Below are 18731 nucleotides of genomic sequence, written 5' to 3'. Positions count from 1 at the left end.
ACTTTTTTTTTCTTTTCTCAACTTTTTACTTCTTTGAAACAGTCCAAAAGTCATCTGAAATCCTTTAAAAACTCCCAATATTCCCTTGCCTTTGCCCGCGCTTTGCAATTGAAATTGCTTTCAATTCCAAAATCAAATCAATAAAATGCTCATAAATTTTTTTTGTATGTAAATAAATGTATTTTTTTTTTTTTTTTCATTTTCTTCATTTTTTCTTCTTTTTTGTATTTGTTGCGGTTTTTTGTATACCGTGTAATAAATTACTTAAAATTATAAAACGTTTTCGTATCAAAATATTTGTTCTGTTTGCTTCATTTCAAGTTTTGTTTTCTTTAGTAAATCTAAAAATTTGTATGTTTAGCACATTTTCAATGTATGCAAAAAGTTTCTTCATTTATATCAAAAATATATATATATATAGGTGTGTATATAGAGAGCTATGCTAAAATACTATAATAGAGGAGATACAAATATATACGAATTCTTTGTTCTATGTATACAGAATTATAGTTTACAGTTTCTTGTCGATTGCTCTTAGAGGCTTTACAGTTAGACGCCGGAGCGTAATACCTATATGTACAGGATATTTGCAAATACTTTACAATAGATCGGCTTAGGATTGAGACACACTTAGGGCATGGAAACAAAATTGTCAGAAATTCATAAAATTAATAAAATATTTTCTTTCCATTTTTTTTTTTTTTTTTTTTTCTTTTTTTTTTTTTTTTTAATTTTCTCTTGTAAAGAAAATGTTGACTAGAAAATAAAAAATAAAGTAAAATAAAAATACAATTTTTACGTTTCACTGGATGCGTGTGTGTGTTTCTGGTTGTGTGTGTGTGTCTTGGATATTTTGTTGGAGCTGCCGGGTTGCGCTTACTCTCGAGCTAGGAACTAATTTTTGGTGGAATATGGCTTGGAACGGCGTTGTGTAATACGACGCATTGGATGCTGCGCCGAGCCTAGGGCTCGGCATAGCCTCCATAGGATAGCTCAGAGTTGGAGCCAGCGCCGGAACTGGATCCGGTGGATCCGGAACCACTGCCGCCCGGACAACCGCCCTCATTGTGCTTCGTCAGCAGCGACATCCGCGAAAATGTCTTCGAGCAATTGCCGCACGAATATTTCTTGATGTCCGAGTGCGTCTGGAGATGCGCCCGCAGATTGGAGCGATCTGCAAAGGCGCGATGGCAATGCTGGCAGCTGAACGGCTTCTCGCCCGTGTGGGTGCGAATGTGGCCCTGCAGCAGCCAGGGCCGCGAGAAGGCCTTGCCACACATGTTGCACTTGCAGGGCAGCGTGTGGGTGCGGATGTGCATCTTGAGGGCGCCCAGCGAGACGTACGTCTTGTCGCAGTCCTTGCAGCTGAAGGACTTCTTCACCTGGTTGCCCTCGGCGGCTGGGCAATGGAATTGCTGATGCTTGGTGAGGCCCGAGAAGGTCGAGTAGGATTTCTGGCAGTCGGGGCATTGATAGCGTGGCGGCGCCGACTTGTCCTTTTTGCTGGGCGAAGACGAGACCGAGGCAGCCGAGGAGGCCGAAGAAACTGACGCAGAGGAGGAGGAGGACACTGTGGCAACCGAGGAGGCGGAGCTGTTGTGCTGTTTGCCGCTGGCCACATCAGCGAGCAGCGCCGCAGTGCTCGTCTGTTTGTGCTTCAGGGAAAGATCCTCGGGCACCGAACAGCAACTCGACTCGGGCGTCAGGCTGCGCATCGAGTAGTAGGAGCTCTCGGAGTAGGCTGGCGAAATTGGCGCATGATGCTGCGGATGCAACGGCTGATGATGCGGATAGCCGAGAGCAGTATAGGCGGCAGCCGGATACGTGGGATAGGGCAGAAATGTTTGATGCTGGCGCACGCCCAGCTGCGGTCTGTGGATCATCTCGGAGCGCATCGGCGGCGACACAGAGCTGGCACGTCCGTGCAGATAGTGATGGGGCGGCGGCGACAGGGAGCCCAACGAATCGGATGGGGAGCTGGGCGAGAGCAACTCGGCACGCAGTGGCGCCGCATTAGCCGCCGCGGCCGACAGATGCGGCTGATTGATGGTGCGATAGAATTCGGCTGTGTAGGACGACATGTGAAAATTCCATGGCGGTATGCCATACTTGGGATAGGTGGGTGTGGGCACCACCACGGATGCGGCTACCGCAGCCGCCGAGGCAGCTGCCACAGCGGCTGCAGCGGCCAGGGCTGCGGCCTGTGTCTGATTGGGATCACTCTCGACATTAACACAATCGACATCGTCGTCATCCTCGTGCTCCACATCCATCTGCTCGGCCTCATCGTCTGTGTGATCCACATCGACGCCCTCGTCCTCACAGCAGTCGCTCACATTGATGAGCTCATCCTCTGAGGCGCTGGAGGCGGCTGATGTCGCTGAGTGATCAATTGTTGTTGTTGTTGCTGTTCCTGTTGCTGTTGCTGTTGCTATTGGCGTACAGACATCGCTGCTGCTGCTCTTTTTCAGGCACAAATCCTCGGGCTCGGCTTCGAACTGATAGTTGACCGGACGCTTCTTTAAAGGACACTTGCTGTAGTTCTTTTCCACTAGCATATGCTCGACGGTATGCATTTTGTAACTGTTTTTTGTTTTATTTCTTGCTATTTTATCTTTGATTATTGTCACAGTCGAAATATATCAACTGCTTCTGTTCTGCTGGCTGTTGCTTCACATAAACATCGCGTTGCGCACAAAACTTAACGAACTGAACGAACTGTGTGTGTGGACTTGCCGTCAATTTGATTTTGGTTTTGCTTTTGCTGTTGCTGTTGCAATGAACGAAAGAGAAGAACTGAAAACCAAACGGCGCTAGCAGCCTTTTTATAAGCGGCGCACCAGCGCTGCGCGCAGCCGGAGAGCCCGAGAGAGCGCTGTGCCTGTGTGTTTGTTTATGCGAGAGCGAGTCAAAGAGCAGCAATTACCTGCTCCCTTATGTATGCCAGGCTGGCTGGCGGCTACCTGACTGAGACTGTGTGCCTGTGTGTGTGTGCGTTGATGCGTTGTTTTGCGGCCAATCGCAGAGCTCCGCGCCAAAACCGGTTTTCACTCAGTTTATATATGTTTTATATACTTCGAAGCGCGTACACTTGCACCAATCGCTAACGCCGCCGCAGCAACAACAACGAAAAACCGACTGCAGCTAAATGCCGTTATGTTTGCTATGGTGTGCAGCGTGGCCCCAGCTCCCTCCGTAGCAGCGAAAGAGAGCGAATCCAGTGGCGCAGTCCGATCACAGGAAGACACATGCAGCCCGCAGCTCTTCTCTTCCAATCAATCGCCGCACGAGTCAACACGAAGTCCCGACAGCGGCTGAGGCAGCGGCTGCAAAGAGCGCCGGAGCGTAAAAAGTATTGAACACAATAATTATAAAGCAACAATAATGTGATATACTAACATGTAATACGCTCTTAGCTTTGCTATGGACTCTTTTCGGGGGTGGCAAATGGCTCTTGCGCAGTTTCTCTGATACGATTCAAGACGCGTGCGAATTCAAATAAAATTTCAATAATTAAGACGCATTAAAAATGACAACTCACGATTGACGAATAAACAGAGTTGCAAGCAACGAAACTTATCGAGCTGTGTGAATGGCACTTGACAATCGCACGGAATGACGACATTAATTATCGAAATCGAGCAAATACATTAAATTGCCTATATTGAGAAAAATGAAAAGAAGCTGATAAGATGAGGATGAGGCAGAGCAGATCAGGTGCAGTACTTGATAAGGAAAGGGACCTGGAGGTACACAAAGCCCAGGTAAAACCCGGCACGTGTATCAATTGACAAGGCTTCAGGTAGTGCTCAAATTGATTTGATTGGATTTGTTGTTGCCAAAGAAACAGAGATAAGTCAGAGAAGCTGACCTGCCAAATATTCATATATTTACATATATGTATATATTTTCATTCCAGGCTACACCTGGAGTTGCGTGTACATATGTACTTATAAATGTACATATGTATATGTACATACAAAGTGGTACATACATACATACACAGTGATCCACAGCGTATTTCAAAAGCAAATAAGCGCAGCTATCTATGAGATCTGAGCTAAGACATATCAACAAAATTAATGTAAGTTGATTGATTAATTATCTTTATCGATATTTTTAGTTATTTTAAAATATTTAATAGCTAAAAATCCAACTAAATCCAGCACCTCCACAGCTTATTTCACTTATGTATGCAAGTAAATGAGCTCTCACATAACGCTCTCTTAAGCTACCAAAAAAATTCACAGCTCTTAGCATTATCTTCGTTCCATTCCCACACTGTTCCGCGTGGCGCTCTTAGCGCTCTCTTAAAATGCTGCCCCATTAAACGGCGCATGCTTAGCCAAGTGTCGCTTGTTAATCGACTCCGACAAGGGTTTAACTCGTAAATCTAAATTTAGACGCACAAATCCTGCCACGCACACACACACACCTACCGAAACGCGTGTTGAGCAATTAAAAAACAACACATGCAGCGCTCTCAAGTGGAGCCACCCGCAGCATCGGCAGCAGCTGAAGCTGTCAAAGGAGCGAAACAAACAAACAAACACTTTCCATGTTGTTTGTCAGATAAAAAAGGTGTCAGGCTGGGCTAGCATTGGCTTGAGTTGCTTCATAAATCATGCTCGAGTGCAGACCTGTGCCAATTGCCATGCGCTTCTTCTTCCCAGAATCTAGAATCCTGCTGCCCACACAGGCGCACGTTTAACTTAATTAGCGCGCTTATCAAATGTTTTTTGCTGTTGTTGTCTGTTTTTGCTCTGTTGTTCGCTTCTGGGAAGTCTCAGTTGCAGTCTAGGGCAAGCGCAATCTCTCGTCAGGCCAGGGCCAGCAGCATAAATTAGTGAGATAAAACCCGGTGCACCATCCACATCCACAGCATCCAACTGACCACGTACTGTGCCAGATGCGATTTACATGCTCAGCGCCAGTCGGATCTCTCTCTCTCCCTCCCTCCCTCGCTCTTATCTTATCGTCGTGGCTTGGGCAACTGTTGTCCTCTGCCTCCTCCTCCCTCTCCCCTCTCTCTCTCTCTCTCTCTCTACTCAAATGCCTCGATAGACTGTTAACCAAGATTTAATGATCTTGTTAACTAATTTTTTTCACCAGGCAGGACCACCCAACAGGTGTGGAGTGCCTAACCGCTGCGCAAGTTAATTAGCTTACGCTGGCTACTGCCTTAAATCATCTAGGCAACAAGTTTATTGTCGCCCGTTGACAAGTTCTGCGCCAATAAGTGGAGCGTTTCTTTTTCTTCTAGTTAACTCTACTGGGTGGCATTGAAGTCTACGAGATTTATTGGCAACATTTTCAGTCGTCTTGTGCTCCTTGGAACATAATATCCTGCCTGCCGCAACAACAGCTACAGAGCTGAAACACTTATGAAACTTTCACAGCAACCAAAACAAAACAAAAACGCCGCGGGTGCAGATGCTCCAGCTTCCAGGTTCAGAGATGTCCATAAGCCGCACGCACTTTCATCGAGTGCATCGATCGCACGCAGATCCGTGTCGCCACATCTTTTTCTTTCATTTTTTTTGGGCCAGGCCCGTGAGGTAGAGTCAATAAAAATGCTCGATTGTAATTTTCACTGTGCTGCAATTATTGCCTCAGCTTTCAAATGCTGCGGTAGGGCCTGCATCTCTCCGGTGTCTCCTGATTCCTCCTGGTCTCTCCTGCTCTCCCCTCGAGTTTCGTTACAAAAGTAATTTTCAATTTTTACTGCCTGCTCGAAGCATAAAATATAAAGCACAACTCTGTAGAGATCTGCGGAGCTGTATCTCTCCACCTTCTCCGCTCGCTTCATCCCACACACGCACACTTGTAAATGGCACACGTTGGCCGCTTTGCTTATCCTCAACCTCAACAAGTGGCTGTGGCTTTTTTTCTGTTTCTTTTTTTTCTTTTTTTGCCTGCGTGTCCTTAAAACGCTTAAATGCAAAATGAAACACGAGTTTTTCATGTATTTCGGAGCAGACAAATCTCATTAAAAGGCGTCGCGTCGCGTCTTCGCTCATAAGGAAGTCTCAACAGACTCTCCCTCTCTCTCTCTCTCTCTCTCGCTCTGTCTCCCTGGCCTGCGCTTGACCCCTTTCGCTCTCGTGCTCAGGCGTTGTATTTAAAATGTCGTTAATAATTTGTTGCTCTGCCCCAGACACAGACTCAAACACACACACACACAGAGACACGTATATAGACGCAGTCGCAAGTTCCTTGGCCGCATTTGCTTTCTTCTTCTTCTTCTTCTGCTTCTTTTTAAAGCTTGTCGTAAAAGAGTTTTATTATTTCTGTTTCAGTGCCTTTAAATAGGATTAGTACCTTAAGAGCTGCTCATATTGTGCGGCTCTTGTGCCTTGTTTCATCTTGCAACAAATAAACTGAAGTAACAAAAATATTATATTGCTAAAAACAAGAGAAAAAACCTTTATCTTTTAACACGCTTTCCAATATTATGAAATTTGTAAAAATATGGCTTACAGAATTTTTTTGAGTATATATTTTTCGTAGTTTTCAATTTTTTTTTAGTTACAAATAATTCAAAATTGCTAAAATTGCAATAAAAAGCAAATAGTTTTTTTTTTTTTTTTTTTTTTTTTTTTTATAGAGATTTGAATGAATTCATATGCATATATATACATCTTATAATAGACATATTATATTCAAAACATATTGTCATTATGAATATAATATAACATATTCATATTATATCCATATCGTATGCCCTTAATATTCATATCATATTAATATTATATCATATTCATATTTATATTTAAGTCGTATGAATGCCATGAACTGAATTTAATGAGTATTATTAATACATAATGTATAAGTTATTATTTTTATTATAATTATTTATTTATTTATTATTAATTTAATTTATGTATGAAAGCATAAATTAATTTGACTTTACTGACATTCTATGATTTCGTTTCTTCCTTTTTATCAACTTCCAAGTCTCTGCTCGTTTTACAACACTAAAGCGTGCCATTAAAATCCCTGCCTACATGTGAATTCGCGCAATCAGCTATGTTTTCGTATGTAAATTGTAACAAAAAATAAAAAATGAAATACAAATAGCAGTAAGAAGAAGAGGTAAAAAAAAGTAAATAATGTCGTGGAATTGTAAAAGTTCAGTCGGGCAGTAACAACGTGATTTTCAAAAAAAAAAAAAAAAAAAATGCCTCCAGATGCAAATTGTCTGTGGGCAGCAGAATAGAACAAGAAGAACAAGAGTAGGCGGGAGGGAGGAGGAGTGGGAGATGAGGACGAGCGCTAAGCAGAAGTGAAGCTTTTTAAATTGGAGCTCAGAGATTCTCCCACAGCCCACTGCACTAGTTTCCCAATGCGCATTGATGCTGCGATGACAATAATGTTGTCTGCGCTTCGTTACGTGTTGCTGCCTTTGTTGTTGTTGTTGTTGCAGTTGCAGTTGCAATTGTTGGTGCTGCTGGTGCTGCTGCAGCTTTAACCATAGCCAGTGCATTGTCATTGTCACCATAACAATTTTGTTAGCCTTTTTCTGCATTGGCCAGTGCCTCCCGCTGTGCTGTGCATTGTTTGTGCCGCGCACGCTGCGTCGATTTCCCAGAATTGACACCTTGCTCTGTCTGCACTCTTCTTCCTCTCTCTCTACCTCTCCCTCTCCCTCTTCTTTTGCCTCTTCAAGATTTGCTACAGTTTCGTGTGCGACGCGCCAAGTTGTCTGCCCCGTGTTAGCTGGTGTAATCAGCCCGGGCACGGCGTGTGGAATCTTTTGGCACATTCATCATTCCAGGCTGCCATTGAAACAATTGTGAAGCACACACACACACTCACATATGTACAAGTATAGTATTTATAGTATGTGTGCCTGGCCAGGTGTTTGCCCAGGAATTTCAATTTGCATAAATTTGGTTCAGATTTGCGTACAATAGGACCTGAAGCAGCAGCAGGCGTAGCTGCCTGAGGATAAGCAGCCTCTACCTCCGCCTCTACCTTCAGTAGTGCATAATGATCGATGCACATTGGATTGTGCGTGGCTTCTAATGAAGATGTTGCTCTGATCTTCGCTTGTGACGAGCGGCAGATGCATATGGCTCAAGTTGAGTGCAGTCGGATCGTCAACTATTAATATTACTATGTATGTATACATGTATGTATGATCATGAGAATTGTAGTGCCAACTCTGGAATCTATTAATTCAGCTGTGCCTATTTGATCTCTGCAGCGATTCGGTTCCGACTATTCTACGACTACCTCTTCGGCTCTAAGACTATGCATACTCAAATTTCAAGCTTCCACAGTTCCAGAAATTGAAACACTTAAAAGCGTGGGAGTCCGTAATAGTAGTATATACTCTATAGAGCTGTTCCTTCTTCAAATGAGTGAACTCTCTCCTCTCAATTTTTGTTTTATTTCAATATTAGTTTTATTTCAATATAAGGGATCCACGCATTTAATCGTTCGAAGAAAAGGATCACATTTTGCTTATGTTAGTTTAATATAATATAAAATCAGTTCAATATATAGGTCAGAGAAAATTAAATTAAAAAAAAAAAAATATATATATATATATAAATAACAATAATGTTAAGAATTTTTCGATAAAGCATAATAAAAGCTTAAGATTATTCTTCTGTGTTCAGTCACATATAGATCAGTTATAAATCGAAAACTGTAAAAGCTAGAAATGCCAACTCTCGCAAGCAAGCTCTTCTAATAAACAGAATAACCATTTATTTTAATACACATTTAGTTATAATGAAGGTATCAATACTTGGAAAATGACATCAGAATCCTTCAAAATCGAGCGCATTTGTTTAGGAATTTATTTAACTTCGAATCGTATCCACAGCAACACCTTTAACTCAGTGAAAGGGTAATTCCTAGGCAATTCTTTTCCATTTAGAGCTTACTTCCTTTTATACAATTCACATCAGCTAGACAACCTGGCAGCCCGGCTGGCCCAGCTGTGCCGGCCAGATGGTGGTACAACTCACTTCGGGGCAGACCACCTGATGCCACCACCGAGGGCGTGCACGGGCAGCGCTAATGCACCACCTACAGCTACTGGCACAAGAAAAACAAAACAAGTGGAAAACAATGCACAGTTATATTAGGAACTGTGCAAAATCGAAACGCAATAGAGAAATAGAGAATTAGAGCATGCGGCGTGCGGGATAGACGCCTGCTAAGCAGTTCATTTGTTCGCAGATTAGACGGCAAGGCGGCAGGACAAAGCTAAACAGAGTCGTATGGCTTTCTATAGAGGGAGAAAGAGAGAGAGAGAGGGGCAGAGGGAGAGTGAGAGAGGTAGATCAACTGCACTGCAAAAGCCTACACGCACCGTGAGAAAGCAACAGGTGTGGTCGAGTCTCTTGACCAAATGCTAAGCCCGGCCAGGTCGCTTATCTGGCATAGTTTATCGGGCACCTGCTTGACCAGCAAATTGCCCAGGCAAATAAACCCATTCGGCGTGGTAAATATGCTCGTGTCATCAGAAATCACGATCACAACGCTATGAAACAGCCGTTGACCAAAGGCAAACAAATTCAGGTGCTAAACGTGTTGTGCGTGTTCAAATGACATTTCATTTATCTTTCATGTGGTCAGCTCAGTCAGCTCAGGCAGTCGACCCACGGGTCGAGCTTCTATTTGCTCATAGTTCAGGTATTTATTTACCGACAGCTTGGCAAACGCTTAACAAGTGTCTGCGGTTGCTGTTTGTTTGTATATGCATTTAGTCAGGCTCGATGACAAGATAATAAGAGAATATATATAAGAGATAATACGAAATAAAAAATATATATAATTCATGTTTTGTGTTTCAACTGGTTATCACAAGGGTTATCCTGTGCGGTTACCTGATTTTTCGAAAATTAATATTTTTTTATTTTCGTGAGATAAGTAAAATTGATTTTTAAAATAAATTTCTTTGGGATGTGCCTAACATCCCGTAGTATTTACTTATATATCTATCTGTAATAATAGAGATAGTTAATTATATTCGGTTTCAAAGAGATATTTTTACTTTTTTTAAAATAATTAATAGAGAATTTTTATATATTAATTTAATTGATTAATGAATCAATTAATCAGTTCCCCAATTCTCTACACAACACCTCTATTTTTCCATATTCCATGCATTAAATACAGCTCAATCTAATATATTATATTAGAAATTTATAGATATAATTCTAATATCTCTATCCTAACATATCCCATACATTACATACAGCACTATCTAATATCTCACTCCCCACAGCAAAACAGCAATGGCTCTTGAGCGCATCGTATTGGAAAACTTCAAGAGCTACTCGAGCTAAGAGTATTTCCATCAAATCTCGACTCTCTCTCATAGTAGTGCCAAATGAATCACTCGCTGCGCTACGCTTCAGCGTCCAATTTGCAGCGCAGGGCACATGCCAATACAAAAACTCAATTGCTGGCTGCAGGTCGACTTACCTACTGGATCAAACGCTAAATCCTCAAACAAAGGACAACATGGCAAAAAATAAAAAAAAAGGAAAAAAGAATAGAATGAAAAAGTATTATAGACAAATGTGGGCATACTTTTGCCTTTGGCACAAGGACAGGTGATGAGCGTCTATCCAGATTCCTCGTTTCTCATCTCGTTTTGTGTTTTCGTCGAATGCCACACAGGACTCGAAAGTCAGGTCTGGAACCTGTGCCTAGGATGTGCTGATGCCTATCGCTATTATTCGCAAAAAATAAGAAGCAGAACAAAAAGATGTGCACACAAAAGCGGGCGGCCAGACAGCTGACAAATCTGAAGAGCTGAAGATGCTATTAGAAAACCAGAGACGGAGCTAAGGAGAGAGAGAGAGAGAGAGAGAGAGAGAGAGAAAGAGAGTGACAGCGAGAGGGAGATAGGTATGCCAACCAGCTGCCTGGCCATGGCTTAGGACATGCACCGTCCTTTTTAACTTCGTTCGGTTTTTGGCAAGGTGCCGGGATTGCGTCATGTACAGTGCGCCCTCGGCAAGGTGGTCTGCTATGACTCTCGGTTTAGAGCGAACTGTCGACATAAATCTTGCTTATATATATTTTGTCATAATTCAGTGTGGAGATCTCGCTGGCATCGCTTATTATTTCGTTTTTAATTGATTGGGAGCGGAAGTGGCTGAGCATCGCTTCATAATGCCCTAGACCTATTATTAATTGTCATAAATCTTGATAAAGCAAAGATCGTACGAAATGAGTTCAAGCTGCAAACGAGGCTTAAACCCTTCATTAGGCAAGGCTTTGATTTGGTGAACTGTTTCTCGTTTATGTTTCTCGTCAAATTACATAATGATGGCCAGCCTACAGACCCAGGCTTGAGTCCTTGCCACGCCTTGCACACACACACACACACACACACACACATACCCATAGAGGCCGCACCTTTTGTGTGTGGGTGTGGCAGTCCAAATAAAGGCAATCCTTTTTATGGCCGCCGCGGTCCACTTGACAGTTTAACCAAAAATGCAAACCGTTGAAATTAAGTTAAATAGTTTCTTGTTAAAGCAAACCCTTTTCTCGAGTACCGTTTCTTTTCGGCTGGCTCTCTGCTGCAAGCGCGCACCTGCCAAATGATTAATCATTTTGTGGCCCCGAACTCGTCTGCCTTTAACACCTTTACCCTCTCTACCTCCCGCACTCACTCCCTCTCACGCTCTCTCTCTTTCTCTGTTAGTTGCACCCGTCGCCTCTTCAATCCATCGTTGAGTTTTCTTTGACTCTCTCTTATTCTTCTTCTTCACTTTTTTTTCTTTTTGTTAAATGCTAAAAGCTCATCAATTATACGGCATGCATCTGTCTTTTTAGGGGCTTGTTGCACCGTCGCTGCGAGGCGCCAAAGGTCGCGCTTTTCTCTTTTCATTTTGGATGCTAAGTCTCTAATCATGTCCATCAATTTGATGACTGCACATTCTCGTATAAGGGCTCACCTACATATGTGTCTATGTTGAATGAAATTGCCTCACTCGCTGGGCGATCCAATGCTATTTATTTGCTTTGTGGGCGGTCGCAGCGTGAATTCTTTTAATGCTTTACTCTAATTTAATCTTAATTACGCATTTTATATTATTTTAATTACATTTTCTATGGTATATTGTATTATGGACTGACATTATTGTAATCTTTTAGGATGGGCTTGACTCTTGAAGTGATTAACACATAAAACTGTACAGAACTTATTTGATTTATACATTTTTCTATCTATACCAATAGGGTTTAAGGTTGAGTCAAGAATCTGTAATGTTTTAGTTGGAGTTAAAGGTGATAAGCTGGGTGGGCTCTTTGGAGCATAGAGCAATATTCCTAAATCATCCTTTTGTTTTTTCACGAACATAATTTCTTTAGTTCTTATGCTCTTAAGTTTTTTCCTTAGCGTATAGAAACTCTCAATTTTTTTCATTAATTGAACAATGATCACAATTGTATAAAAAATAAATTTGTGACAGGATTCTATAAAATGAAAAAGTTATTAAGAGTATTATTATTAAGAAATGTAGTTGTTATCTTCACTTTGCTGTTCCTAGAATAGTCTATGTAGTCTTTCGTTCCTATAGAATTTAATGTACTTGCAAAACATATTCGTTCTTTTAATTGATACATATTCTTTATTATTATTTATATACATATTCTTTATTATTATTTATATTTATATATATATATTCATTTTTTGCACTCCCTTGAATAATCTTTCTAGCAAATAACCTACTTTTATATTCCAATATGCAAATAATATGCTATACCTATTCTAAAAATTTCCGAACATGATTCTATGGCCATTTTAATTGATTTTCATTCAAAATTTCTAGCATAATTTCTCTTCTGGCAATCTTTCAACAAAGTAAGGACCTACGCACTGTCATATGCAGACACGACTCATAAATCCAAAGGGAGAGAGACAAACGCGATGCACTTTAGGCGCACGCGCAGATGTTTTTACAGGATTTTTCATTAGTGTCAGCACTCGTTGCATGCAGCTCAAGCGCATTTGAATAAATAAGTGTGCATGTGCGAGTGTGTGTGTGTGTGTGTGCATACACCAAACAAAACATGTCAGGTCCCAAACATAATTGAAAAGAAAGAAGGAACGCGCGCGCGCGCGTCTATAAATCAACGCGGCAGGATAATGCATCCACGAGTGTTGAGCACTAATTTTGGCTCGTTGCGGCATCTGTCCAGGAGCCAAGGCAGCATCAGGAGGAGGAGGAGCAGCAGCAACAGCAGCAGCAGCAATAACAAAGCGGCCTCCATTGAACACATCGAGTGGCTTCTTCGCTTGAATGCAATGCGAGAAATTTAGATCCCTTACAAAGAGAGACTGAGCGCGTAATATGAGGCAGCCTGGCTAGCGCACCTGGCCGTGATTTGGAAACAGAGCTGAACACGGCTGAACTACTTAGAGGCAGACGTGGAACAGGTTGACGACTCACGAAGCGAGCCAACAAACCAGCTTCATAGCGGTCACAGCTGAGTAAAACAAAAAACTAACAGCAAAAATTATAATATTAAAATGTTATTACATTAAACAACGACAGCAACAACCACATCGCAACAACTACAGCAACTGAGTTGTTGTGCCTCCCTTTTTGGAGACGACACAAATCAGATCAACCGTTGCCTGAACCGTGATGAACCTGCCGCGCAGCGAGCCAGCTCTGGTCCCGTTGTGTGTGCTCTGCGCCGTCTGATGTTGCAACAGTGCCAGAGTCCACAAGCGGTAAGTGCCCCAACCATTAAACTTCCAGCTAGTGGCACGAGCTTAATGTTGTCGTTATACATTTTACAGGTTGACGACACACGAACCAGCGCGATTCACAGTTTGCAGCTTCAGCAACGTCAGCAACGTCAGCAGCGTCAGCTCTCCGTCTGCAGGGGAGAGTCGTGGACAGTCGCGCTCCCTTGTCCATGTGGGGGGCGTGCATCCAACACACATATATCCGTGCAACCACAGGCCATGCACGCCGCCGCCGGCGTGTTGCACTTTAAGTTTTTTTTTGGCTTAAACATTTAGCTCATTGCAAATGGCTGACAGGGTATATTAGTTCTTTGGAATGTGTCACATACTGAAGTAGGTCCAATCCATTAGCAATGAGAATGAACTGAAAGCATATATCTATCTCTATGTCATTTCCTTAAGATAATCGATCTGTGTGTCCTCATATCACATTGAGCCTGGGAAACATAGGAGATATTTGAACCTAGTCAAGGCAATGAGACTTCATCTTATATCAAAAATCATAAGATTTATGCTAAACATGTCAAACACCATTCGTAGAGCTCGAGCTCTGGAACAGTTTACACAACTTACAAATGTTTATCTCCTTTGTATATCCCCTAAATTACATACATTAAGTTTCACTTCACTTTATTAATTATGCAGGGTATCTCCCAGTCAATCAATCCCAACAGCAAATACCCTCAGTCGCCCGTCTGACTTCAGTCATCGGTTGGGGGCACAGTGCCCGACTGCAGCCTAACAGCTATTAAGTTTGCCCGCTTTGCCCACTTTGCATATGATTTTTGTTGTTGTGGTTTCATGTGTTGTTGTTTTTTTTCGGGGCCCTGGGGGTCAGCGTGGGGCGCAGGCACACGCGGGTTATCGTCCGGTTTATGGTGCCATCGAGGAACGCGCGTCATGTTTATAAAGAAATTCTCTGCTGTTCACATAATACGAGTAATTTTCTTTTGGCAACGTGTCGTCAATGGGCATCCATCGATGCCTGGCGGCTACTCCGAATGGGAGCTGCTTTGGCCAAGTACCCAGCACTGCGTCATGTGGTTCGTTCGCTTTGTCTTTAATGTTTTTATAAAGTGTTTGCTTCTTGTTGTGAGGCGAAGTTTTCTGGCGATTTTTTCTTTGTTATAATATGCGATTCAAATAATTATAAATGATTATATTTAAATAAATACATATAAGATTGTTTATCCCGATTAATGAGTTGATATATTCGTTTAGATTTGTCTGGCAGATCATGAAATTCACATACATAAAGCTCTTCTTTTTGAAATATTGTTGAAATACATTTAAATTTATATTTTTGTGACTCTTTAATAGACAAAGTTAAAGAATATTTTTTATAATTTCATTATAATTAAATTAAGTTCGATTAGAATTGGTTCATTTAGAGTCTTTCTTTAAAACTTTTAAGATATATTTTACTGGCTATCTAATATTGATTAAGGTCAAATTCCAGAGATTCATCGTTGGAGAATTTACTGCTTTTGAGCAAAGTTCGATGCAATTTCTTTTAATAAAATATTGATTGATTGTTAAATGATTTTTACAATTATACAATAAAGGAATTATGAAAAATATAATTTGTAAATTTTATAATAAATTTGTAATATTTTTTGTATATACAGCTAAAAGTAGAAGCTTGTTAAAAATGCTTCTTAATAAACAGTTAAAAATAGCAAGTGTTAAAAGATTCATCTAAGATAAAAATCTATTTGTCATTCTAAAATTCTTCAAATTCATTCAGTTAGGTATGCTCAATAGTTATCGTATTCCTGTTACCAATTTGCTGGAAACAATGCTCAATTTCAATTCTTCCCAGAAGCAAGCGGAAATGCGATGCTGTAAAAATAAATTAGATATGGAAGTAGCAACAATAATATTGTAGGTGTTTTGTCAATTGTCTACGTTTGGCAAGGCGTGTCATTTTCACTTCCTGCTGCTCAAAAAGAAAAACGAGACACACGTCAAGTTGTCCCTCTCTATGTGTGGGTGTGTGTGTATTGCAGGTGCACATCAGGTGCATTTTTGTTTCACTTTTTTTGCTCGTCTCACATCGAACTTAATAGCTAAGCAATGCAAACTGTAATTGAAACATTACCATCGCCTGTCAGCCGTTTCCATAAGCAAAATGAATCGTTTCCTTTCATATTTAAATCGGAGCAGGCCTGCCAGCAGCATATCAAGCTAACTTTTTCAAATGCCACCACGCCCACTTAAGTGGCGGCTGAAAACCAGTAGCCGCAGCCGCAGCCGCAGTCGCATGCAACTGCCACCGAGGGCAAACGTTGCCTGCAATCAAAATCTTCAGCCACTGCCGTCGCCGTTGCTGTTGCCGCCACCGCCGCCACTTTCACACGTCCACATCATCCACATCCATATCCACAACCACATGCACAACGTCATCATCATCGTCATAATAATAATCAACATTTAAGCTAACAACGTCAGCCTGCATTCGCAATAAACGTTTCACGTCAAAGATTGATCATTGCGGCCAGCCCAGGCTGTGGCTCAGACTCATCCATTTCGCCCAATCAGCCACACCCACAAGATGCAACACTGCAGTTAAAAGCCCTCACAGCGCTCCAGCTCCACCCGCCCCGCCTTCCCTGCATTAAAATGGCTTAAAAGTTGGGCAGAGGTGGCAAGAACAATAACCAGTAGGAGCGTACTGATTTGAAAGTACTTGAACCTGAGATATCCTGTAGAAGGGTATTTTGTTTGAATGTTTAAGTAAAGCACAATTAAATGAAAATAAAGGAATATTAAATAGAAATTTAATTCAATAAATTTTATACTAAATGCATTTTGTAAATATTGTATATATATTTTGTATATATAATCTACCTAAATCGGCTTTATTTCAATATGTGTTTTTATTTTTATAACGTTCTAGTACTAACTGCTTTTTTTAGTGGCTGCTAAGTTAAAGCTTTCTATATACAACTAGAATCCAATCTCATAGATATCTATCTAAGTATAGCTGCCAAAAACTTATAAACAAAACAATTTTATTTAAATTAATATTTTCATCTATATTTTCTTGAAATATTTCTAATCCATTTAAATACTAGCAAAGTAGAGCTTTAACACCTGCTCTCTTATATAGGTCTATCCTTAATAATTATCTATATATCAACCTGTCTATTTGTTTCATACAGTGAAAACTGCCGCAACACCCACAGTCCCAGCAAGCCCAGCTCTGCGAGGCAGGGCGCATAGGGTATATTCCTATCTATATATAGCAAAACAGTGGCTTTTGGCTTGCTGCTTCCGCTGCTCGACTGTGCTGCAAGGTGTGTGGCAGCAACAGTAGCTTCCACCGCTACTAAAAGCGCAACAATTGCCAATTTCGCTTGCTGCGCCCAAAAATACAAAAAAAACACAACGCAGCCAACCCAACAGGTACGCAAAAGCCTGGCTCAATGGAGGCGATGCCAATTGTTGTCTGTCTGTCTATCTGTGTGTGTGTGTGTGTGTGTGTGTGCGACCTGTGCCCGGCTGTCGCTGCACTCCATGTTGCCTTCAACTTTCTACAACTGCTGCCACATGCTGTGGATATCTATGAATGGGACGCAGCGTCCCATTCTCAACTCGCATCGCATCGACTTGCAGGCGGTGCTACATCATCGTCGACGTTTGCGACGTCAACTTGTTGCGATTTCGATTTCCTGTGCGCAAAACTTTGACGTTTGCTGGGTCACCTTGCCTAGGAGGGGGAGCGTGGGGTGAGGGGTGATATTCGTAATTGCTCTGAAAAGAAATTTCCATATGATAATATTTATTCGCTGGAATATGCCCACAACTCATCGGTCTAAACGTCTAAAAAAAAAAAAACAAAATACGTCCAGCTACGCCCGCGCTCCACGCAACACTCACTCTTCTTCTCGTTGTTGTCGTTATCGTTGTTGTTGTTGTTGTCTATTTGACACTGCGCAGGCGGCGAGGATGCACTGCAAACAGTGTGTGGGTGGTCGCCGCAACTGCAGCTCCAACTGCAACTCTGACTCGTCGTCTGGCAGCAGCAGTCACTTTTCGGGTTACCTTCGACTGACTGCGGCATTCGTGTTCGCATTTCTTATTTTTATTTTTGTATTTCCATTTGGCCAACTGGCTCTGTCGTTTATCGTTCAGCTCTACTCCTGCTTCTTCGCTTTTATTTTGCCTCTTTCTTTATTATCTAGTTGGCATTTTAGTTGAATTGTTAGCTTAGTTTATGTGCTGATCCCAACTGTGGCCCCCTCCTTTCCTCTGCTGCTCCCCTCCTACTGATCCTGCTGAATTATGCAAGCTGGCCTCGTATTGGCAATTGCCATTGCCAATCTGCATTTCTAAATACATTGGATTGAATATGGACCGTTAGCATTACGATTGATGCACTGACTATTTGCTAACTTATCGTTATTCAAATTTTTAGTGCTTTGCCGCAGTGTTGTAAAAGGCCAAGCGTAATCGATAGACGATTAAGACAATGGTGGATGCTTTTGCAAGCCAGTAAAAGATTCATTGCAATTCTAACTAATCAATTGTATTATTGAAGAGATAATTGAATGACTATCAGAGAGAGAGAGAGAGGGAATGAAAAATTTTCGTGTACAATTTTGGCTAGGAGTAATCGATAGGCGATAAAGAGAGTGGATGCTTTTGCAAGCCAGTAAAAGATTCGTTGCAATTCTAATTAATCAATTGCAATATTGAGGAGATTATAGAAAGAGAGGGAGGAATGAGAAAGAATTCTTGAAGAGTTTAATCATAAATTTTGCTCGAGTCGAGTGCTGTAAAATATTATGAGTAATCGATAGGCGATAAACACAATGGTTGCTTTTAGAAGTCAGTAAAAGTTTTTCTGCAATTCTAATTAATTAATTGCAATATTAAATAGAAAAAGAGAGGGAGACGGAATGGGAAACAATTCTTGTAGAATTTATTCATAATTTTCACTCTAGTGTAGTGCTGTAAAGGGCTCAAAGCTATCGATAGGCGATAGGACCAA

At 41.5% G+C, this 18731-nt stretch overlaps 1 protein-coding gene and 1 long non-coding RNA gene across 4 annotated transcripts; one reads left to right on the top strand and one right to left on the bottom strand.

Annotated features, from left to right (window-relative positions):
- Window positions 1–771: 771 nt before the first annotated feature.
- On the bottom strand, window positions 772–2618 carry LOC6577440 (protein escargot). The gene has a single exon (XM_032729122.2). The coding sequence runs from the start codon at window positions 2574–2576 to the stop codon at window positions 963–965; it is 1614 nt and encodes a 537-aa protein (XP_032585013.1). The 5' UTR covers window positions 2577–2618; the 3' UTR covers window positions 772–962.
- Window positions 2619–3272: 654 nt separating this feature from the next.
- Window positions 3273–14358, top strand: LOC26527269. Of its 3 annotated transcripts, none has more exons than XR_006357166.1 (6): window positions 3273–3352; window positions 3417–3764; window positions 3920–4084; window positions 12810–13471; window positions 13536–13717; window positions 13787–14358. It is a non-coding gene; the product is annotated as an uncharacterized LOC26527269 (long non-coding RNA). The 3 variants fall into 3 exon arrangements; XR_001449458.3 differs by having other exon boundaries at window positions 3417–3802; XR_006357165.1 differs by having other exon boundaries at window positions 3417–4084.
- Window positions 14359–18731: the final 4373 nt, after the last annotated feature.

This window comes from Drosophila mojavensis, unplaced genomic scaffold (assembly GCF_018153725.1).
Source record: "Drosophila mojavensis isolate 15081-1352.22 unplaced genomic scaffold, ASM1815372v1 contig_36, whole genome shotgun sequence".
NCBI lineage: Eukaryota > Metazoa > Arthropoda > Insecta > Diptera > Drosophilidae > Drosophila > Drosophila mojavensis.
The sequence above is the reverse complement of the archived record's forward strand: the minus strand, read 5'-3'. Positions and strand labels throughout refer to the sequence as shown.